General features: G+C 47.8%; 1 protein-coding gene across 1 annotated transcript; it reads right to left on the bottom strand.

Moving 5' to 3' along the window:
• Positions 1 to 17,052: 17,052 nt before the first annotated feature.
• On the bottom strand, positions 17,053 to 21,506 carry LOC128337693 (peptidoglycan recognition protein 3-like). Its single transcript, XM_053278964.1, has 4 exons — positions 21,458 to 21,506; positions 20,071 to 20,281; positions 19,512 to 19,630; positions 17,053 to 17,234 (listed from the first exon to the last, which is right to left on the bottom strand). The coding sequence occupies exons 1-4, from the start codon at positions 21,504 to 21,506 to the stop codon at positions 17,053 to 17,055; spliced, it is 561 nt and encodes a 186-aa protein (XP_053134939.1).
• Between the last annotated feature and the right edge of the window lie 1,639 nt (positions 21,507 to 23,145).

Raw genomic sequence — 23,145 nt, 5'->3', positions numbered from 1 at the left:
TTGCTGCTTCACAGGGCAGATAGTGCAGGGAGCATCTGTGTGAGACCAGGATGCAAATGGTACCTCCCCACTGAAAAGGTCACAAAAGGTCCATCCTCTCCAAAAGTCCCATTCTCCGAAAGGAAAAAGTGCACTATCTGGTCGTGTTTCACTGTCTGAGGGGCTTTGTCCAGCATTTCCTCCAAGGGGTCATGGGATCCTGGAAGAGAGAATGAGGAATTGATAGAAAACATCTAGAAGAACATCAGTTAGCATATCTAACAGAGAGGAGAGCTGGTCTGGTGGTAGCAAGCATGACTTGTCCCCTTAGCTAAGCAGGGTCCACCCTGGTTGCATATGAGTGGGAGACTAGAAATGTGAGCACTGGTAGAGATTCCCCTCAGGGGATAGAGCTGCTCTGGGAAGAGCATCGAGGTTCCAAGTTCCCTCCCTGGCAGCATCTCCAAGATAGGGCTGAGAGAGACTCCTACCTGCAGCCTTGGAGAAGCTGCTGCCAGTCTGTGAAGACAATACTGAGCTAGATAGACCAATGGTCTGACTCAGGATATGGCAGCTTCCTATGTTCCTAACATGGCTCCAAATTTTGTGCTGTTCCGTTATTATGCAGAAAACCTCCCTCAAAACCCTCGTCATCTTGAAGCATGCAATAGGGGAGAATTTAAGTCAACCCCTGTTCAGCAGAGAAACCTAGCTTGATGAGAACAAAGCAGACAGAGGAGACATCTGGAGGCTATTGCTTAAGGGTCTAAAGAAAAGTAAAGCTTTGTTTTAAAGAAGTAACAAGTGTAGATAGAAAGCCTGCGCCCTGTACCAGCAAGCTCATGATGGCAAGAATAAGAGGGAAGGACAGGAAGGAACAGAGCCGACACAGAAGAAGCGAATGCCCAGGGGCAAGGGGAGGCAGTCATCTGGGGCCCCCACTGCCTGGAGGGCTCCCGCAGAGACATGTCACATGATTCCCCATTGCCCTCCTGCTCAGCCCCAAGGCCCTCAGCCACTTGCCCTGTTCCTCTGCTTGCCCTCCTGCAATCTAAGCAGCACGCAAGTTGCTAGAGAGGTCCTTCTCTTTCTGCCTCTCTGCTGATTGGTGGGTGGGCGGGGCTTCCAGAGAGGCCTCCTTGTAGACCTCCCTGAAGCCTGAACTCGAGTAGGCCAGCAGGCAGCAAGAAAGGAAGGAGGCAGGCAGGTAGGTAGAGTTCTCTGCAGACCCTCTGCCCAGGTCAGCCAGCCTAGCCTTTGCCAGTAATGGAGGTAGAATGCGGGTTTTTTAATGCAGAATGTCCTTTTTGTGGTTACCCCCCCCCCCATATATAGGGATCTGCTTGATTGCTGTAGGGCTTTGATATGGGGTGGGGGAGACTGAGAAATCTCTGAATATTTAATTTGAAAGAGATTGGAAAATTTGCAGGCTTAAAAAAAAAAAACTATCTAAAAAGTCCTATCAATGGCTTGTTTCATGGCAGAAAATTACCAAAACTTCTGAAACAAACAATATTGATGTGTTTTAGTAAACCAAAGCTACTCCATTTTGCTTAGTAAACCAAAGAAATTCCTTTTTGCTTAGAAAGCTAAAAAGCTCTAACTTAGAGTAACCTCAGCAAAGCCCAAGGACACAAACTCTGCAACATTGCCTTTAACAATAGCCGTCACTATTCCTATCTTTCCAGCTGGCATAGTAACTATTGTAATGCTAATGAAGCCAGGTTCCCAAGAGAAACGCTTGAAATGCTAACGCTGAAGAAAGAGCGGATCTAACCATATTAGGGAAATCACCTGATGGACGATCGTCAAGTCACGCATGCGTACTTGAAAGGGGTTAGGTCACGATCGTCAAGTCACGCATGCGTACTTGAAAGGGGTTAGGTCACAGTTGCTAGAGTCAAGAGCCTTTTAGCATTCATGTTGTTGTTTGTATAAAAGAACATCTCTAGCTGTAACTCATTGTATTCAATGTGATGCGTGAGCTACATTGGGTACCTTGCTATCGCGAGGCAATAAAACGCCTCTGATTGATTCCCTTGAGTCTGTTTGATTGGCTAAAATGCGGACCCAAGACGAACCGGGAATTCACATCAATTTGGTGCCGTGAGAGTCGGATGTGACTTGGGTGGACGATTTGGCCTGTCGTGGGACAACGAGGACTAGAGCGCACCACAGCCTTTGTCTGAGGAGGTTTCTCGTGGCCCTGGGACGCATCAGTCATTACTACACGCTGCATCTGGGAATCGAGGCAGGAGTGAATGGGAGTTTGAAAGGACCGTGAAATCCAAGGACGTCTTTTGGTGAGTACTCAGCCCGTAGAGGGGCAAAGGGGAAAAAGCCCAGGTAGGGGCAATCTTTCAGCCCAAGCAAGGGGGGAAATCCAACAGCCGAAGAAGGGCTACCCAAGCAGGGGTGACTTAAGCCAAAAGCCCAAGGGAGACGCGGCTGAGTCAAAAATAGACGGCCCAAGCACAAGCAAACTAGGGAGGGGCCATGGGGAGCAGAAATAGCAAGCACACGAAATCTGAAAGGATTTCCTGCACGCCTTTGGAGTGTGTGTTGAAGAATTGGAAGATTCTCACAGGGGAGAAAAATGCTCTCAGAAAGAAGGTTTTGAAGCGTCTTTGTCTAGAACTGTGACCAAGTTATCCACTTGGCGATGGCACCACCTGGTGGCCATGTACAGGAAGTGTTGATCAATCTTTAATTTTGGAATTGTTGGTATATTGTTCAAAAACTGGAAAATATGAAGAACACTTATATGTTCAACCATTCATGGAATTATGGTGCAGACCTCTGTTAGCCATAGACTGTGGGCTAATGCCTGCAGGGAATTCTTCTGGACTATTTCCCTTACAGTCTTGCCCTTCCACTCCCCTTATTCCTTCCATACCACCCCCTCCTCCACCCTTTCCCAAGCCCTATGAATGTCCAGAAGATGATTGGGTTCAACCTATTTACCCACCTCCACCCCCACCACAACCTCAGGTTATTCCCCAGCCTCAGCTGCATCAAATTACCAATGTACCAGATGTACAGAGAGCACCCTCTCCAGGAAGGGGGGTGGGCATAGGTTTGGTTGACTTGGGGGGGAGATACATTGGAGTCACTTCCTACACCTTTGACACCCTTGGGAACGGGGGCGGGCATAGGTTTGGTTGACTTGGGAACAACACCGTTGCAGCATTTAAAGAAAGATTTGGATTTAGCTATTGTGCCTGATACTGCCGCTTCCATCCCTGCCGCTTCCATCCCCGCCGCTTCCACCCCCGTTGCTCAACGTACTAGAAGTTGAATCCCAATTTTAGCCCCATTGAGGGAGACTTTAACTGTCACAGGGGAACGAACCTTAGTCCATGTTCCCTTTTCATCTGCGGATTTAATGAACTGGAAGTTGCAAACCAAATCACTTAGAGAAGACCCGGTAGCCTGCTCTAGTCTCTTTGAGTCTGTGTTTGCTACTCACAAACCTATATGGGCAGATATTCCAGCAAATGGCAGGTTCCTTGCTTACAGCGGAGGAACGACGCCTCCTTTTGCAAAAAGCTACCCAGTTAGCCACTAACATGGGGGCCCATCAGACACCAGTAGCCACAGCAGCAGAACTATATCCTTTGCAGGATCCTAATTGGGATCCAAATACTGATGCTGGGGGTACAGCTATAGACACTTTTCGCAAGCTCTTTCTAGAGGCTCTCAACACTTGTGTGCCTAGACATACAAATCTGAACAGACTTCATCAGACCTTTCAGGGTCCAAATGAATCGCCAGGAGACTTTATGGAGAGGCTTGAAAAATCCTTCGCCAGTTCACGTCCCTGGACCTTAAATCTCCAGAAGCAGAACATATCTTGAGAGCAGCATTTTTGGCTCAGAGTGCAAAGGATATTAGAAAGAGACTGAATAAGTTAGATGCAACTTTGACCATGGCTCTCGACTCTTTAGTGGAGGCAGCTTACCGCGTCTATACAGAGAGAGAGAGCCCAGACCCAGAGAAAGAGAAGGAGAAGGAAAGAGAGAAGAAGGAAAAGGAGAAGGAAAGAGAGAAGGAAGAGGAAAGGAAGAAGGAAAAGGAGAAGGAGAGAGAGAGAGAGAGAGAGAGAGAGAGAAACTGGAGGGAGTAAACCACATATCTTATATGCTGGTCGAGGAAGGGGGGCCCACCAGGGCATCCCACCAGGGCATCCCCTCGACAGGGGTCTCCATATTGTTACCATTGCGGAAACACAAACCATTGGGTCCGGAACTGTCCGACCCGGTTTCAAGGACCGCAGTCAGCACCATTTCCACAGCAAATGCAGCCACAGCAGCATTTCCAGTCACAGCAGCAGTTCCAACAATTTCAGCCACAACAGCAATTTCAGCAGCAGCATTTTCAACCCCAACAGCAACTGGGCCAGCAGTTCCAATCCCAACAGCAGCCCTACCAGTCTAGTCCCCAGAGTTCCTATCAACAAAGGAACTCCAGATAGGAAAGGCTGGGGGAAACAGCTGTATTGGCGATTTGCCAAACACTTTCACCCACAGAACCCCTGGTGGCCTGCAAAGTGGGCTCTGGAGCAAATGCTCAGACTGTTTCAATGTTAGTAGATTCTGGCGCCACTCATTTAGTCTTAATTACTCCAAAAGGGGCTACCCCAAGCAGCCGTTCCACCTTTGTGGAAGGAGCCATGGGTGCTTCAGCAAAACTTCACTGTTTGGAAGCCATACCCTTTGAATGTGCAGGGTCACAAGGACAACATTCCTTCCTGCACATGCCTCAGTGCCCTGTGAATCTATTGGGCAGAGATTTATTGTGTGCCATGCGGGCTACCTTATCTTTTGCCCCGGACCAAATCACCATGGAAATTCCTGATTCAGAAACCTGGGCAGTTCAAGCAAGAGTGATGGGTCTTTTCCCACCCATGCTTGCACCATTGATTGATTTGCAAGTACCAGAGACCGTGTGGGCCAAGGAGGGAGTGCCAGGCAATGCAAAATATGCCCAACCAGTGACAATCCAATTGAGACCAAACAACCAGCCTGTTGCAATACCACAGTATCCCTTAAGGAAGGGAGGCACAGAAGGATTAAAACCTATTGTTGATGCCTTTATAGCCAATGGAATCTTAGTTCCCAGCCAAGGCTCATGGAATTCCCCAATCATTGCAATTCCAAAACCAGACGGTAGATGGTGCTTGGTACAAGACCTAAGGGCAGTAAATGCCTGTGTGGAACCCCTACACACAATTTTGCCAAATCCACACACTATAATGACAGCTGTGCCACCACAAGTGACTACTTTTACTGTTCTGGACTTGAAGGATGCTTTTTTTGCATATGTTTAGCGCCAGAATCACAACCAATATTTGCCCTAGATTGGCACGATCCGATAACGCATGTAAAGATCGGGCTCCAATGGTCTCGTTTGCCGCAAGGGTTAAATTCGGCGCCTCATCTATTCAGTTATGCGTTGAGGGAGGAATTGGGCAGGTGGACACCCCCAGAAGGCGAGGAAGGAAAGGATTTTGTGTTGCTGCAGTTTCTAGATGATTTGTTCCTAGCCACAACCTCAAAGGAGCTCAATTTGATCCTTACCACTTCACTTTTGCTCCATCTAGCGGATGCAGGCTTTCATCCATCAAAATCTAAAGCACAGGTGGCCTTGCCACGAGTTAAGTACATGGGACTTTTACTCAGCCAAGGACAGAAGTCTCTTTTGCCAGAGTGAAAAGAGGCCATTTGCAGAATAGCCCCACCCTCCAATCGCCGTCAGTTACGTTCATTTATTGGAATGGCTAATTTTTGCCGCCAATGGATTCATGGGTTTGCAGCGTTAGCCCACCTCTGTATGATGCTCTTTCTGTAGGAGAAAATGACAGCTTTACATGGACAGCAGACTGCCAGTCTGCTTTCATGGAGATAAAGGCAGCTCTTGCAAGTGCTCCAGCACTTGGACTGCCAGACTACAACAAAGTTTTCTGCTTATTCGCTTCTGAGAGTCAGGGAACAGCATCTGGGATACTTACACAAACCCTGGGCAAGGATCATCGCCCAATTGCATATTTTTCTTCCAAACTAGACGGCATGGCCCAAGGCTGGCCTCCATGCTTGCAGGCCCTGGCCGCAGCGGCTGTCATTTAAGAAGAAGCTTTGAAATTCACTCTAGGTTCCAAGACTAAACTGTATGTTCCACACTCAGTTCTTACATTGCTGGAGAACAGAGCAAACCAATGGCTGACACCTGCACGCATGGCTAAGTACCAAGCTATTTTTTATCGAATCTCAATATGATATTCATCCATCCATCCATCCATCAATGCACTTTTATGTTCAAGTTGTTTTGCAACCCAGGAGGTCTGAGTGAGAACGGTGAAGCATGTGTTGTACTTTTACTTTATTTTTCTTTAGAAATGCTAAGCTGGTTGGGCATGTCCAAAAACCTCACTCACACTATTTACATTGTAAGTAATCAATCAGTATGATTCTGTAATGAGATGAGATGTTAAGGAGGCCATGCACCTGCTGAGTTGCCTCGCACCCCGCTAGAGATGACCCTGCTTCTGAGCACCTGCAGAGAGTGGTTTTTATCTCAGGAGAGTAAGAGACCACAACCAGCCCTGCTTCCACATTGGGGAACAGGGAGAATGACTTTGGGGACAGACTAGGGCATTACTTCAGGAGCTGCTTGAGCCCTGGCATGTCTCATCTATCTTAACATTTTACCAAGAAGAGGCAGATTCCTTATTCTCTCCCTGCCCCTCTTTTTCTCCTGAGGAATGGTGCTAATTCTTGCTCTTTTCTCTATTTCTCCCCACCTATCTTCCTTGCTTCAGTGGGACTTACTGGTCTCCTATAGGGAGCAAAATATGCTGGGAGCCCAAATTTGTTTGGTTTGGTTTACATCACTGAGCATGTGCATCTCAGACAGTTGAATGCAATGGAGTTTATTTTTAAGTAGACCTACTTTCCTTGCTAGTAAGTCCTTTAGGTTTCAATGAAATGTATTTCCAGCTAAATGTGGTTAGATTTGCTGCCTGAGGCTGCAATTCTCCACACACTTACCTGGGACTTTTACGCACAGCAGGCTTTACAGCAAGTTTACTGGGAGGCTTTACTGCGAAATTGAAGTTGTCCCAAAGAGCCAACGCAAAATAGTTTTGCTGATTTTTGTTCCGGATATAAATCAGGCTACACTCTAACGAGCAGTGAAAAACCTGAATTGCGTGTGAACTGCTCCCCAAGAACTCGCAGGGACTTCAGGGTAAATCTGGCCAACATGTGAATGCAGCGCCTCCATTCCAGAGGAATGCCCTGTGTGAAAAACCTCCCGGAATCAAACTTGACTGAATGTGTTCAGAATTCTGAGAGAACATACATAGGCTCGCCCTGCATGGTTGAAAGTCTCCTTTGCTAATCTGCAGCGAGGGTCCCATTTTAATAATTAGTGTTTCTAGTGTGTTCTAGGCATTAAAAGTAGCACAAGTATATAGTATTCAATGTATATCACTATATATTGTGAAGTGTGCATGTGTGTAATCAGTGAAATGTATTTCCAGGCAGCATACTTATTTTGAAATATCAGAGTTAAATCCTTGGGGGCCTGGGATGTGCGGAGGCTCTGGACTTTGAGTGGGGGCCCATTTTAATATCTCGTCTCTGGGCCCAATCCAACCTTGCTACGCCCCTGGGAATGCCCTAAGGATATCTGTCTCCCATTCAGAAGAGATGTACTGTTTTTCCTGAATCCAAGATTAGGAGGTCATTCACACAATCAAAAACAATGTTCTACCTAGATTTGGGAGCTCTGTGTGCTCCCAATATTTTGTTGTGTGGAAGCAAGGTAGGAGGAAAACCTGGGTAGAAGTGATTGTGTGGAAGCAAGGTAGCTACCCAGGTTTTCCTCCTACCTTGCTTCCACTCAATCACTTCTACCCAGGTTTTCCTCCTAGCTTGCTTCCACAAAACCGAAAATTGGGAGCACACACAGCTCCCAAACCCAGGTAGAACACAGTTTTTGAATATATGAATGACCTCTAGGGTTTTCCCCAAGTTCATTGATGATAGAAATCAGGGGGTCATCTTAAATTCAAAGCCCTCTCCCTTTGGGGTAAATATAGGTATAACCTGTATTTAACCTATATTTTTAAGTGGCTCGTCTTAAATTACAAGTCTCCTTGTATTTGGGTAAATACAGTAGCGCACAGGTCAAGAAAAAGTCCTGCACTCTCTAACTCTACTCCAGATGTCCCTAGTGGTCAATCAGAATTATAGGTGTTGGGTCGATGCCCACCGAGTCAAATCTCCTACAATAAGGCCTAAGAAAAGCTACCCATCTTTTAGAGCAGGCCTGCTCAACTTAGGCCCCCCAGCTGTTTTTCTACTACAACTCCCATAATTCTCAGCCACAGCAGCCAATAGCCAGGAATTATGGGAATTGTAGGCCAACATCTGCAGGAGGGCTGAAGTTGAGCAGGCCTGTTTTAGAGTTTTGCCATTTCTTCCGTGCCCCGTCCACAACCAGTCCACTCCACATCTGCTGTTGCCATGGCGCCATTTTTAAAAATTATAGAACATTGACCACACTGATCACTGGTTCTCACAACTGACCAGCCCTGGGCCCGCTCCTGAGAAATAGTGGTTTCAGCAAAAATCAAAGTCGGCGAAGGATCAAAGTAGGAGGAAGGGGACAGCTAGTCTGCTAGATGTGATCGGGGGTCAGATGGGAGGAGCACACACTTCCTCCACCTTCGATATGGTGTTGGGTATGGTACACCATCAATGTGGATTCAGTACAGTGTTGTGTTGGTCACTGAGGTCCTATCAAGATCGTGGCTAGCACATGATCACTCCCCCCACTTGATTTTTTTTTTTGGGTGGGGGGACCCAGCTTGGAGCCTAGCTTGGGGGCCCTCCTAACCAGCTGCTAGTCATGAGAACCAGACCAGAATTTCAACCCACCGCCGTGTGATAATGTGCCCACTAACAATACTGAGGACAGAAAGTTACCTTCTTTCCTGCTTGTACCAGCTCTTCTTTCCGACACGACGCTCTTCAGTAAACATGGGGCGCGGCCTCTTTGTCTTCCATCAGTTCCAGATCGGAGTCAGGGAGGTTCTTCATATGTTTATATTTACTGCTGCCGGACCTCTGGTGAAATGTAATGGCCGGAAGAAAAGGAATACGTTAGGACCCAGTGCTTTCGAGGGGTGGAGGGGAGACATACCATAGAAACATATGAAGCTGCCTTATACTGAGTCAGACCCTTGGCCCGTCTAGCAACTCTTCAGGATCTCCTGAAGGGGTCTTTTTTCCAGCCCTACCTGGAGATACCGGGAACTGAGCCTTCTGCATGCAAAGCAGATGTTCTACCGCAGAACTGTGGCCTCATCCTCAACACAGGAAGCCGCCACCTACTGAGTCAGAGCATTGGCCCATCAAGCTCAGGACTGTCTACTCTGACTGGCAGCGGCTCTCCATGGTTTCAGGCAGGAGTCTTTCCCGACCCTACCTAGAGAGGCTGCCAGGGATTGAACCTGGGGTCTTCTGCATGCAAAACTCTGCCACCAAGCTGTGGCCCTATCCTTTGTGTTGAGGTGATCCTTCCATGAGGCAAGGTGAGGCACCCAGCAAGATTGCCTCTGCCACCCGTCCCCCCACCCCACCATCAGAGCCGCTCTTCACCACAAGATCCTTCATGTATGAGGTCCTGGAAGATCTTGATTTTGGACTCCTTCTCCTGGAAGCCAGGCCCAGTCCCTAGCATCTTATCTCTTCTCCTGCTCATTGGTACCTTCTCAGGGGACAAAATTAGTGAGTTTTGGCAACGCCTGTCCCCTTAGAGACGGAAAATAGGTGAAAATATTACTGCATTGACACCTTTCTCTTTGTTACCGCCCCTTCTTTATTCCTAACACACACACCCTCAATGAATAGGGTAAAATTTCAGTCCTTTTTTGCACAGAGGAAAGTGTTGGGGTTAGTGTCAGGTTTAGGACCACAGAGATTAAATAGTGGTACCCTGTCCATTCCAGCACTCAAGAAATAAGCCACAGACTAGCACTTGGTAGGGTTGCAATGAAGGCCTTGGAAAGGATATTGAGATGTCATGACGTGTCTACACCTACAAAGATTACAATCATTCGGACAATGGTTTTCCCCATGACACTCTATGGATGCGGAAGCTGGACTTTGAAGAAGCAAGGTAGAAAAAGCATTGATGCTTTTGAACTTGGGTGCTGGAGAAGACTTTTGATGAGACCATGGACAGCCAGGAAGACACACCAATGGAGCATAGAACAAATCAATCCAGAATTTTCACTCGAGGCACAAATGACCAGGCTCAAACCATCAGACTTCGGACACATTATGCGAAGACCCAGCTCCCTTGAGACATCTATAATGATGGGGAAAGTTGAAGGAAGGAGAAGAAGACGACCAGCAGCAAGGTGGATGGACTCGATGACGACAGCAACGAATGCACCACTGAGAGACCTTCAAGGCCAAGTGGAAGACAGATCATCCCGGAGAGAATCTATCGATGCGGTCACTAAGAGTCGACACCAACTTGACGGCACTTAATCATTCAATCAGTCAATCAATCACTCTCTCCATTAAGAAATCTTTGGAGGACATTCCTGCCCATTGTCATTTTCGTTTCTTTGACAACACTGATAAACAATTTCTGGTAGTTTTTTGTGTTTTTAACAAAAGTTAAAGCTTTCAAAAAACCATCGCATATCTATCTGCATCAGGCTTGACGGTCCGAACAATAAAAGTGTGATAATGCACTGAAGGCTGAAAGTTCAATTCAGTTTATTACGATCAAACATCAGCTGAAAGTCTTTAATCCTATCTCGAATACAAATCTACGACTCTGACAAAAATGTGTATACCACTTTTCAACCAAAGTTCCCAAAGCGCTTTACATAGAAATAAATAAATGAATGAATGAATGAAACGGTTCCCTGTCCCCAAAGGGCTCACAATCTAAAAAGGAAATATAAAATAACTAGTATGTTTAAGCCCGTTATAATAACGGGCGCTAGCCTTTCCCCCCGCTTTAAGTCTTTTTCATCTCTTTTACTTTTTTTTTAACCTGTCTGTCTGCTTCTTTCTCTCTCTGTCTCTTCCTCTTTTTCTGTTTGTTTTTGTTTTCCTGCACCATTTTTTCCCCTCTTCCCTCTCCCTTGTTCCTTTTTTGAAGTGCTGCCTCTACACTCTTCACCGCCTCTGACTCCCAGAAGCTCTTGCAGCCGCTTTGCAGCTCCGTTCAACGTTGTGTAAAATGCCATTTTGAAGTGCTCCCTCTACAGTCTTCGCAGCGGTCCTGGAGCCGGCGCCGCCTCTGACTTCCAGTGGCTCTCGTGGCCGCTTGCTTGCTCCCTCGCGTCACCTGCTCTCCAGAGAGGAGAGACAGTTGCCGACCTTTTTGTTCTCTGTGTCTGCTCTTGCTCTTCCTCCTCCTCGGGCTGGCGCACCTTCTCATTCTGCAACCCGAGCCCCCACTCCCGCCCACGCTCTCTCCCTCCCTCGAGCCAGTTTTCGAGGAGAGAAGGAACTTTCCATCTTTTCCTCTCTTTTTCTGACGGGGAGGAAGGGGCAACGGCAAGGTATTCTTCAGCAGCTCCTTGAACTCTCGCTTGATCCTCTGCACCGTGATGTTGGCCATCTCCGCAGCGGGCTCCCACGACCCGCACAACCCCCAGGGCGCTGCAGCCACCTCTCAGCCGAGCTGGGCCGAGCACCGCCACCGCCACCCCCGCTCCCGCTGGTTAATCCCCGGCCCTCCGCTTCCTTGTTCCCTCCGCTTCCTTGTTCCACCAGGCCGGAAAGCAGCGACCTCTCTGGGGAACGGAAGGGAAGCTCGCCGGGCAGAGTCACAAACATGGCCGCCTGTTCCTTTTGTCCGTTTCTGACTCGGCCGTTCTGCGCATGCACTCCACGCATGCCCAGAACGTCCGAGGGAGGCACGGACACACGCTTGGTGTCCGTCCACGGACGGACACCAAGCGTTTTATTAGAGAGGATAATAAAAGATAATTATATCTTATAATTCTATCTATAATTCTATCTATATAATTATAACTATTATATATCTATCTGTCTTTCCATATATATAAATATATATTATATAATTATATTTTATAAGATAATTATCATAAGAAATATAAGATAGAACAATTTGTTATGGGGCAGCTAACAATGTATATTATTATTGTTGTTGTTGTTGTTTACACAGTCAGACAGGTCTTATTGACTGGTTTGTTTTATCCAGACGTTGAGTCCTTCCCAAGGGCCTGGGATGGCTGAATTTTATTATCAATATTGTTGCTGTTATTATTATAGATATCATTGCAGAATATAGGCTGTTCCCAGTAAAGTTGCTTTTTGTAATTGGCTGATGGCGATTTCTGTGGTCCCTGTGGTGTTGAGGTGCTCTTCAAGGTTTTTTGGAATTGCACCTAGGGCACCAATTACTTCTTCTGCTACAGCCTTTCAATTTCAATTTGTAGATCTTTGTATTTTGTTATTTTTTTCTATTTCTTTTTCTTCTATTCTGCTATCACCTGGTATTGCTATGTCGATTATTTTAACTTGCTTTTCTTTCTTCTCGACTACAGTTATATCTGGTGTATTATTATTATTATTATTATTATTATTATTATTAACACCAGCAACAGCCTCTGGAGGGATGCTGTGCTGGGGACGGATAGGGCCAGTTGCTCTCCCCCTGCTAAAGAGAAGAGAATCACAGCTTTTAAGAGATGCCTCTTTGCTCAGGTAGCATCACCTCTTTCCCATCTCTAGGGGTTTGGACCTTGTCAAAAACTACGAGCTTTCTTCTCCCAAGATTGTACGGGCCGTCCCAGGCAGGCTTATTACAAATTCCTTTGTCCTTCCGAAAGGTTACCTTGACTGTGGTAAGTTCCTCTTGGATCAGCTTCTTAAATTCGCTCCTCTTGATCTTCTCCGGTTCCACCTTCTTGCGGCCGTTCTTGGAGTTGCCTTCTATCATGTCAGTGAAGGCTTTGATCAGCTTCGACATCCTTGGATGCCCCGACCGTTCCTGCAGGGATTGACAGAGGAGGAATGAGTGCAGAATGCAGTTCCCAGCTATACCAGGGGAGGATATAAGGACATCACAGTAAGAGCCTGAATTTCCACACCTCACTCCTCCCTTACAGTTTTGCACTGGGCGCTGCAACTCTGTTGATGCAACTGGAAAACTAGCAGGGCAGAAGACCTAGATCTCTTGGTGACTCATTCCAGAAATAGTCCGGAAATTCTCCCCCACAGATCTACCCATCCCACGGATGGTCGCCAGAAAGGACGGCATCCATTTGAGATCTCAGCCATATCTCGCAGCATGTAAGCGCTGTTGAAGTGCCATTCCTAAGAAAGTGGAACAGGAAGCCCTGGTTCAGATGCTGCCTCTGCAAGGTACTCAATAGCCGGCCTGAAGCAAGTTGCCAGGAACTCAGACACCGGTGTGAGGCAAGCTGTTCTGTCTCTGCTTTCACCATTTTCGTCTGCAATAATTAAAGTGGCCGGCCTTACAAGGTTGTTGTAAGGGAGGCAGCGAGATGATTTACTGGAGGTGAAGCACTTGGGGCACTTTACAAATGCATGCTTTATCTTTTATATCAGACTGTATCCTATTAGAGAGCCAGCATGGTGGAATAAAGAAACATAGAAACATGCTCTTCCACTGAGCTACAGCCCCATTCCCATAGTGGTGGTTAGAGCGTTGAACTAGGACTGGGGAGAGCCCTGTTCAGACATGAAACTCACTGGATGACTCTGAGCCTGTCACTTAGCTCTCAGCCTAAGCTACCTCACAGGGTTGTTGTGAAGCGAAGCATAACTCATTCATTCATTCAAAGTTTATTATGGTCTATGACCAGCACAACAAGGAGGGGTGGACAATACAATTATAAATAAAAGCATAACTCTGTGTGTCTCTCTGGGCGCATTGGAGGAAAAGCGAAATGTAAATGTAAAAAATCAAAGCAAAATTTAGTAGAAAGGAAAATTGCATTATACTGAGTCAGGCTCTTGCACCATTTAACTCAGCGTACTGGACTCAGGCTCTTCTCCCAATGCTGCCAGCAAGAATGGAGAAGGAATATTTATCGATCACATTTATTTGTCTATCAAATTTCTACACCGCCCCAAACTTTTGTCTCTGGGCGGTTAACAATCGCATAAAACAAATTCCAAACATATACCAAAAAAAAAAACTTTAAACAATTGAACAATTTAAAAATAAACCAGAGATTAAAACCTAACAAATTTAGGAAGCTGAGAAACCTTGGGCGAAAAGATGGGTTTTCAGGTGTTTTTTTGAAAATTGCCAGAGATGGGGAGGATCGTATGTCAGCAGGGAGCGCATTCCAGACCGAGAATACTACTCCTGCTGCTACTACTACAACTACACATATTTAGATACCGCTCTTCAACCAAAGTCCTCAGAGCTGTTTATATGGGGGGGATCAATAATACATCAATAGGATACCCCCCCATCCCCAAAGGGCTCACAATCTAAACAGAAATATAAGGCAGATACCAGCAACAGCCACTGGAGGGATGCTGTGCTGGGGTCGGATAGGGCCAGTTGCTCTCCCCCCTGCTAAATATAAGAGAATCGTGACTTGAAAAGGTGCCTCTCGGCCCAGTTAGCAGGGAATACATTGACCTTGGCTGGGCACCCACGGAGTCCACCCTGGGACCCTGTGATTCTCCACCAAAGCCCCCAAACAAGGTAATTCCGAGACTTACCCGGCTCAGCAGAAGCGAGTGGTAAAAGACGGGAGAAAGTGGGAGGCGGCTGGCGAGGTTTCCTTCTGGCTCAACCTGTTTGTTGTTGATCCCTTTTCCGTGGCATTCCAGCACAACCCTCCCCGGCGATCATATGTCAGGAAGGTGCTCACCCATGCGGGGGAGAAACCCGGGAACAGGCTGGTCTGCCTACCTGAGCAGGTGACCGGGCTTTAAGGGAGGGAGAGAAAACCCACTCCTGTCTGGCAGAAGGAAGGAAGGCAGGCAAAGGGCGTTGTTTGGCAACCTCACTTACCCCTCTGTTTGTGACTGTGATGATCGTTAGTTGGGAGTGCAATGCAGAGCCTGCTCATTGTTTGGGTAAGGAGTCCGTGGTGTGTTGTGTTTATTGGTTAGGCCAGCCAATTAGACACATCCTCCATGGCTTAAAAGATGCCCCCGATGACACCGTAAGTTTTGTTTTGTGTTTAAGAAAAGTTTACTGGGTAAAAAAATAACACGTAACCTGCCTCGCAGGATTGTTGTGAGAATTGCATGAGGAGCTGGTTTGAAGTAGCGAGCATGAACTTCAGCTAAGCAGGGTCCACCTTGGTTTACATTTGAATGGGAGATGTGGGAGCAGTGTAAGAAAATCCCCTTAAGGGATGGGGCCGCTCTGGGAAGAGCATCTGTCTGCTTGCATGCAGAAGGTTCCAAGTTCCCTCTCTTGCATCTCCAAGACAGGGCTGAGAGAGACTCCTGCCTTCAACCTTGGAGAAGTCGCTGCCAGTCAGAGTAGATAATGCTGAGCTAGATGGAGCGATGGTCTGACTCAGTAGACAGCAGCTTCTTAAGGGGGAAAGACCATTTTTCAGCGAGAGAACATCTGCCCCCAGGGCAGCTTATAGAAGTACTGTAGCATCCCTGCTAAGATCTTCTTTCAAATTTATTTATTTATTTATTATTTTTGCTGTTACTTCTTTATCAGGAGTAACAGAACTTCCATAAGCCTTTGCTAATGGGTGGCCTCTATTTTACTTTTTAGAAGACACCTCTGCATAATTCTTTGTAAACCGCCCTGAGCCGTTTTTGGAAGGGCGGTATAGAAATCGAATTATGATTATGATTATGATTATGATTATGATTATGATTCTGCATCATGAAATATCATTGTGCAGAGGAGGCTTCTAGGGAAAGCATTATTGCCTGAAGAGGCATCAACGAAGCATAATATTCCTCAGCCAGGCCTACAAATTGTGTGTCTTTCTTCAAGTATCCCTGCAAACCAAAAAATAATTAAGCAGACCTTGAAAATGTTTCAATTTCAGAACCTCGAAGTTGCCTCGCCGTGGGCAGGTCCAGACCAGACTTCACACAGAACCACGGTTTATTTGGCCTAACTGTAGTTATTTGGGATGTCTGAATCCACACCAGTCAGCAAACTGTGGCTTATTGATGGCAGTCAACCCACGAACTGAACCCAATGTTTTGAAGTTGGTTCGTCTCACCACGGTCTCACATTGTGCCATGGGAACATAGGAAGCTGCCTTCTACCAAGTCCGACCCTTGGCCCATCTCGCTCAGGGTTGTCTACACTGACTGGCAGTGACTCTCCAAGGTTTCAGGCTCAGGGGTCTTTCCCACCCCTGCCTGGGAGACGCCAGAGAGCAAACCTGGCACCCTCTGCAAAAGAGATGATCCACCATTGAGCTACAACCCCATCTGAACCCACAATTGTGGTGTGATCTTGCTTTGGTCAGGGTTCGGGGTAAGCCTATGTCACGGGAGATAAGAAGGGGAAGGGCCCCGACAATATGGTGAACCAAACAGGCTGTCCCCGGAGGAGAAAAACCAGAGCCGCAGAACACACCGACTGTACATTCCTTTATTTACAACTTTAAACTGGTGGGCTTCCTGCATCTTGATATCCACATTGTCTTTCCCTGGTGTGGTGCATTTGACCCCCCCAGATATAATTTCTTTCCCCCAAGTTCATATCGGAACCCTGAAAAGTGTTCCTTATTCTAGGGTTGCCATCTCTGACTGAAGCTATTCTTGGATATTCTTTTCCCAGTATTCCCCTTCACCCCACTGCAATGTTTTTCACAAAGCCCTTAAAAATCTCCCGGATTGAGTTCAAGAATCTCCCGGAAGGAAGGTGCCGATTCCTGGAGGCTCCGGGCAAGGAGTTGGCAACGTTGGCTCTCCAGATGTTGTGGAGCTCCCAAGCCTATCATCCCCAGTCTCCCGGAGAGTCAGCAGGCCTGCTTATTTCTCCTTCTGGTGTCCAGGGGGACAGGAGAAAGGGGGCAAAAGGTGGGAGTGAGGGTCTTCAGTGGTGCTTATAATGTGGCCACTTAGCAATCTCCCGCCGGATGGGTTCTCCCGGTGAGATCAGGTTGCTGATGTCACTGTGGGCGACCAGCAGGTAGTCAGGATCCAGGTAGCCAATCTTCACGGAGAAATGGAGCAGACACTTCAAGGCTCTCCACGCGGCTTCATTGGGAGACCTCTCTGCAAGAGGGGAAAGATTATCATTGGAAGCTCAGATTTTCCTTGTCAGCATCCTATTTGGCGGGACACGGTGCCCACCGCTACCCCTCTCTCACTCCGTGGTTTCCAAACCAATGCTCCGGTGAGAAGATCAGTAACAGGCTCACGTCCACGTTCTGCTCGTGGACCTCCCAGACACCTCTGGTTGGCCATGGTGGGGCTGGTACAGATTGTGATCACTTTGGGTCTGAAGCAGCGGGGCTTTGGCTGGATCAGATTAGCGCTCTGGGCCACCCAGTGAAGCCGCCTGGCAGTAGGGCAGGGCAGACACAGAATCATGCTTAGGATCTGTGGGACTCACTGCCACGAGATGTGAGGGCAGACCCCACTGGCATCAATGCCTTCAAAAAGAGATTCAGCCGATGTACAGAGGAGTCATCTATCCAAGGGGAAATTGAATCACCTGGGTTCATAGCACTGTTCCCTCTAAGATGTGTGCGTGCTCATAAGTTTTCTGATGTCTGCTCAGTTAATGTTAGATCCCGCTCAGGATGAATTAGGAAAGGCCCTGCTCTGAATGCATGTGCGCACACAGTGCCTCGATACGGCCACCCAGAATAAAACTCATTCCGCACAGAGATGGAAAAAATTAGAGGGACCACTGGTTCAAAGGTAGTGTGTTACTGAGGGGGAGAAAAAGCAGAGTTCATGCGCTGACTGCGGACGTTTGGGAAGAATCCCTTTATTTATTTACCACGACATTTATATCCTGCTCTTCCTCCAAGGAGCCCAGAGCGGGGCACGTGGTGATGTGTAGCCTCACAACAACCCTCTGAGTCCCAGAGTCGCCCAATGAGTTTCATGGCTGGGTGGGATTCGAACTCGCCCCTCCCCACACTGGCTCACTGGAAGTGTCTGGGGACCAGCTGTTAGATGAGACAGATAGTTGGTCTCATCCAGCGATGCTGTCCTGGCGCTTTTTCCTTTCAATGCACAGGTGCAAGGAATGCTGAGGGTGTGACCTCGAGGTGTCGTCCACATTCCACATGAACTGATTATACACGCTATCGCACTTCCCACAAGGGCCCCACGGCATATGAAAGGGGGAGGTGGTGGGGCTGAAGGCATTAGCTAGGCTATTCTGTACCACCATGCCGTTCGGGGAGGAGCTGGCCACGGGCCACCAGCCAACATGAGTGGGAGGACTACCAATCGCCCAGGAATGTTGAAACCAGACACTTATTTACCAGCCTGCAAGCATTATCGAACACCCCCAACATCATCATCATCATCATCATCATCATCATTATTATTATTATTATTATTATTATTAAATTCGATTTCTATACCGCCCTTCCAAAAATGGCTCAGGGCCATTATGGTATACTCCAGGTTTTTCTCGACTTTGATTCAATGCCGTGCCACAAACCAGACGATCCGCCCACCACATTCCGGCATAAGCGAACAGTAAGCAACCCAAAGATGCAGAGAAAGCTATCCCGTGTTCTTTGGCCCAGACCACAAGCCGCGCAGGTAGGACACCCATTTCCTGCACCTTCGGGCCTGTGGGTCCCAAAAGGAAGCCGAAGCAGGTCTTTCAAGCTAGGATGCAAACCCCATGATCAGAATATCCCTGACCCTAGGAGGTTAGGAAGCTGCCTTCTACTGAGTCAGACCCTCGGTCCATCAAGCTCAGGATTGCCTGCACTGACTGGCAGCGGCTCTCCAAGGTTTCAGGCAGGAGTCTCTCCCAGGCCTAGCTGGAGACGCTGCCAGGGAGTGATGGCAGATGCTTTGCCCCATTAAAGGGGCATTAAAGCAATGTTGTTTTCTTTAACAACTAGGGACATGGGAAGCTGCCCTTATAACCCTGCTAACTGAGCAAAGTGGCACCTTTTAAAGGAGTGATTCTCTTATATTTAGCAAGAGGGCATTGCAATGTTCAGATTGTTAGCCCTCTTGGGACAGGGAACCGTCTTAATTATTCATGGTTCGTTTTTCTCGAAACCACTTTGAGAACCTTTGTTGAAAAGTGTCATATAGATATTTGTGGCGGTAGTCGTAGCAGCAACGGCCCCCTCCTGTCAGGGGAGTATCTCGTCGTATTCAGCCCTCAGCCTCCCATCCAAATGCAAACCAGGGTGGTTCCTGCTTAGCAAAGGGGACGCTTCACGCTCGCCACCACAAGACCAGCTCTCCTCCTGGTAGTGCATGCCACCAAATTCCATATTTTCCCAGCGCCACCATCAATTGCCATGGCATTCCTTTTTTTAAAAAAAGACACACATTCAAGCTTACCTGTAAAGGTCCCTATGAAAGCAATGCCAAGAGACAGGTCGTTGTAGCCATAGGTGTGAGCTCCTTCGCTGCGCCAGCCCCTCCCTTCGTAGACATATCCATCCTCACCAATCAGGAAGCTGCAAGGAGGTGGGAGGGACGAAAGGCAGAAAACAAGACACTTCTGCTTGTAAAATGTCTTTTTTTTAAAAAGGGGGTGGGAAGAAAGATTTAGGACCTTCCTTCTTTCCTGGTCCTTCAAGCTAGGATGCAGGCCCCACGTTCAGAATATTCCTGGCCCTAGGAACATAGGAAGCTGCCTTATGCTGAGTCAGACCCTCGGTCCATCGAGCTCAGGATTGTCCACACAGACTGGCAGCGGCTCTCTCCAGGGTTTCAGGCAGGAGACTTTGCTGGCTCTAGCAGGGATTGAACCCGGGGCCTTCGGCATGCAGAACGGATGCTCGGCCACGAAGCGATGGCTACATCCACGTGTCTGGGCAGTCCCGATTCGGACTCCAGGCAGGGACCCCCCCCCCCCGCCCCGGACGGAATGCTCTTCCATCTGGAAGACGCTCACCTGTAGCCGATATCGCACCACCCTTTGGTGGCCATGTGGTAGTCCTGCACGTTCCTGGTTTCCCTGCTGCATTCGGCTCGGGTGTTGCATTCCGTGCCGGCCGTGTGGATGATGATGACGTATTCGGCCAGAGTGCTCTTCAGCGGCGCTGAGCAGTTGGCCGGGGCGGCGCCCCACTTGGAGGGGCTGATGAGCTGGAAGCACGCTGTGGCTGGGAGGGGAAGCGAGGGAGGAGGTCAGGGGGGGAAGGACGGTCGCCAGACACCGCGCCCCTGTGTGCCACCAACACGCTGTTTCCAATGCAAGCCAGTCCGCGGTCTGCTGGTGGAGGGCGCCCTCTGGGCTGCAGTACCGGGCTGCGGGAGCCTTCGGTCAGCTGACCGCAAGGGGCCAATCCTGGCCCAACAGGCCTTATAAAGACCCTGGCCTCCAGTCTGAGGACACTGTCTTTGAAGCGAGGACACGGCCTAAGTGCTTGCCCCGTTTCCTCATTGGCTGAGGGGGGGGAGGATCTTGACCTATGGCAATCTATCGCTTTGACGACGCACCTGTCTTGGGTCCCTCTGACCCTTGTTTGCTGCTACAAAACTTGTCAGTTTTGGACCACACGGTTATTCCGGGTCCCCTGGGACTGATGCTTGGGTCCAGACCCTAGGTGACTAAAGCTTGATCCTTCAGCCCTACGACTCTTTTCATCATTTTGTAACCAAGAGTCTATTGAAATAAATTATAGCAAGACTAAAGTCTTTGTGTTCGCCAAGCGAGCTAGGCGTTATAATTGGTCCATACAAGGAAACAAGATTGAGCAGGTTAATTCCTTTAAAGATCTAGGAATTACGTTTCACTCTGTTGGCTCTAGAAATGCCCATTTTAACTCCATCAGACAGTCTGCTCAAATGGTTGTAAATAAGATCAAATCTTATCATTTTACACATGCTGCTGCTTTTATACCTGCCACAGTGTGACTTTATACAGCCAAAGTACTGCCTTTGCTCTTATATGGAGCCCAACCGGGACCTGCAAGTAATTTTGCCTCACTGGAGGCTATCCAGACTAAGTTTATTAGATGCATTTTGCAAGTTCCATGTTGTGCTCCGAATGCTGATTTCAGAAGAGAAGTTGGTCTTATTAGGTTGGAATCCTTATACTGGTGCTGTCTTTTTCGATTTTGGTTAAAATTGAGTTTTGGACAGGCAGGTTTAGCCTCTTTGGCTATGAATGATGGTTTTAATTCGAGCTGGAAATGAGCTGTGTTGAGCAAATTTTCCTTTTTTGGCTTCTCCATAGAGGATTTGCATACTGTAGGAATTGAGCAAGCCAGGAAGTTAGTTCTACAGAGGACTGTACCACATGCCCCACCAAGGTTTTGACTGGCTCTTGGACTCACCTTGTGACAGAGCATAGAGGACTAAGAGAAGAATCTCCAACTTGGCCATTTCCCTATTGTCAACCCAAGTCGTTCAGGAACAACCTGAGGGATATAAAAACACACCCTTGCATTAAAATGGGCTTTCCTCTCATTGTTCTTGTATTCCAAAGGAGGGTATCTCAATGCCTGTTAGCCATGTTGACCACGTAGAACCTCCCTGTTCAAAGGCAGTGTACCTTTTTTTTTTAATACCAGTTGCCAGGAGGCCCATGGACCAGGTCCAGGTCCCAAAGCAATTGCATCAAGTTTCCAGGGGCCCTCATGAATGTTATCAAGGATGGGATAAATAAATAAAGAAGCAGTAAATATTTTTATCCGCCACAGCAACCTCGGCTCTGTTGTCACCTTCGTTGTCACCAATGAGCATTGGGGTTGCATGTAGATTGTATGTCAGTTTAATCAATCGGTCTTTATTACGGTTGACGGACTAGCAAAATATGATACCGTATTTACCCAAATAGAAGAGGACTCTGAATGTAAGACGACCCCCCTTAAATACAGTGGTTAAATAGAGGTTATGGCTGTATTTACCCAGAAGGAAAAGCACTCTGAATTTAAGATGACCCCCTAATTCCGAGCATCAAAACCTAGTCTTGGATTCAGGGGGGAAGCCTAGTCTTGGATTCAGGTAAAGGCAGTAACGTCTGTCTGATTAGTATTCTAATACTAGAGCATACATGAGCTTTTCCTGCTCAGGCAAAGATTGGCCTCATTGAGGTGCCCCTGCTCACCGGGCCAAGAATGGGCACGTTTTCAAAATGGCAGCTCTCTTGTATTGAGCAGGAAGCAGCATCCCTCTAGTGGCCGTTACTGGTATCTCTTTTACTGGGAGTCCCTTTGGGGCAGGGGCCCATCTTCTCATTCCTGTTGCCATGGAAACCACTTTGGGGACCTTTTTTGGTTGAAAAGCAGGACGGACAGATTCTGACTCTGAATAATAAATGCATTTCTCCCCCCTCAGGCAAAGGCCGGCCTCCTTAAGTGGCCCCCGTTCACCGGGCCAAGAGGCCTCCCCTTATAATGGCGGCTCACTTCTCTGTAGCAGGGAGGGGAGCAACTGTCCTTCTTCAGCCCAGCATGGCTTTCCTCCCAGGAGTGGTTGCTGAGGTTTCCCTGGCAGGTTTTTTTTTTTTAGATTGGAAGCCCCTTGCGGGCAGAGAACTACTTCCCATTGCTTTTGCTCATTAAATTGCATTAGGGATTTTTCCTCCTTGGAAAACAGATGCATCGTAAAATAAGCAGCCGGCTCAATCAACAGTCCGCCTCATAAGCAGCCCCTGCTCACTGGGCCAAGAGACAGCTTCTTAAAATGGCGGCTCTCTTGTCTTTAGCAGGGGGAGAGCAACTGTCCCTTTCAGCCCAGCATAGCACTCCTCACAGTAGCTGGGGGGACTAAGGTGGGCCTGCCCCCATTCAATTTTTCTTCCCCCACCCACAAACATGGAAGCTGGCTACAGGCCTGCTCAATTACTGTTGCTGGTGCCTTGATTTATTTTTTAAGAACAGGGAACCATTTTCACCTATCTTTTACCATGCAACCCTTTCTGGGAGCTTTTCATGTTGAAATCCGGAATAGAAAACTTCCTGACGATAATCATCTTATTGGTCGTATACGAGGGTCACCAGTCAGCTAAACTGATTGTTCA

Source organism: Hemicordylus capensis, chromosome 14, assembly GCF_027244095.1.
Source record: "Hemicordylus capensis ecotype Gifberg chromosome 14, rHemCap1.1.pri, whole genome shotgun sequence".
NCBI classification, from domain to species: Eukaryota; Metazoa; Chordata; class Lepidosauria; order Squamata; family Cordylidae; genus Hemicordylus; species Hemicordylus capensis.
This window is presented reverse-complemented; position numbering and strand designations above follow the sequence as displayed.

What these genes read in the sequence shown, in the direction of transcription:
- LOC128337693 (XM_053278964.1), bottom strand. Translation starts at nt 21,506, where the DNA reads ATGGCCAAGTTGGAGATTCTTCTCTTAGTCCTCTATGCTCTGTCACAA. An exon ending in CCTCTATGCTCTGTCACAAG is followed by an intron (nt 20,282 to 21,457) that starts GTGAGTCCAAGA and finishes TTCCCCTCCCAG; the next exon opens with CCACAGCGTGCTTCCAGCTC. An exon ending in TGGTGCGATATCGGCTACAG is followed by an intron (nt 19,631 to 20,070) that starts GTGAGCGTCTTC and finishes ACCTCCTTGCAG; the next exon opens with CTTCCTGATTGGTGAGGATG.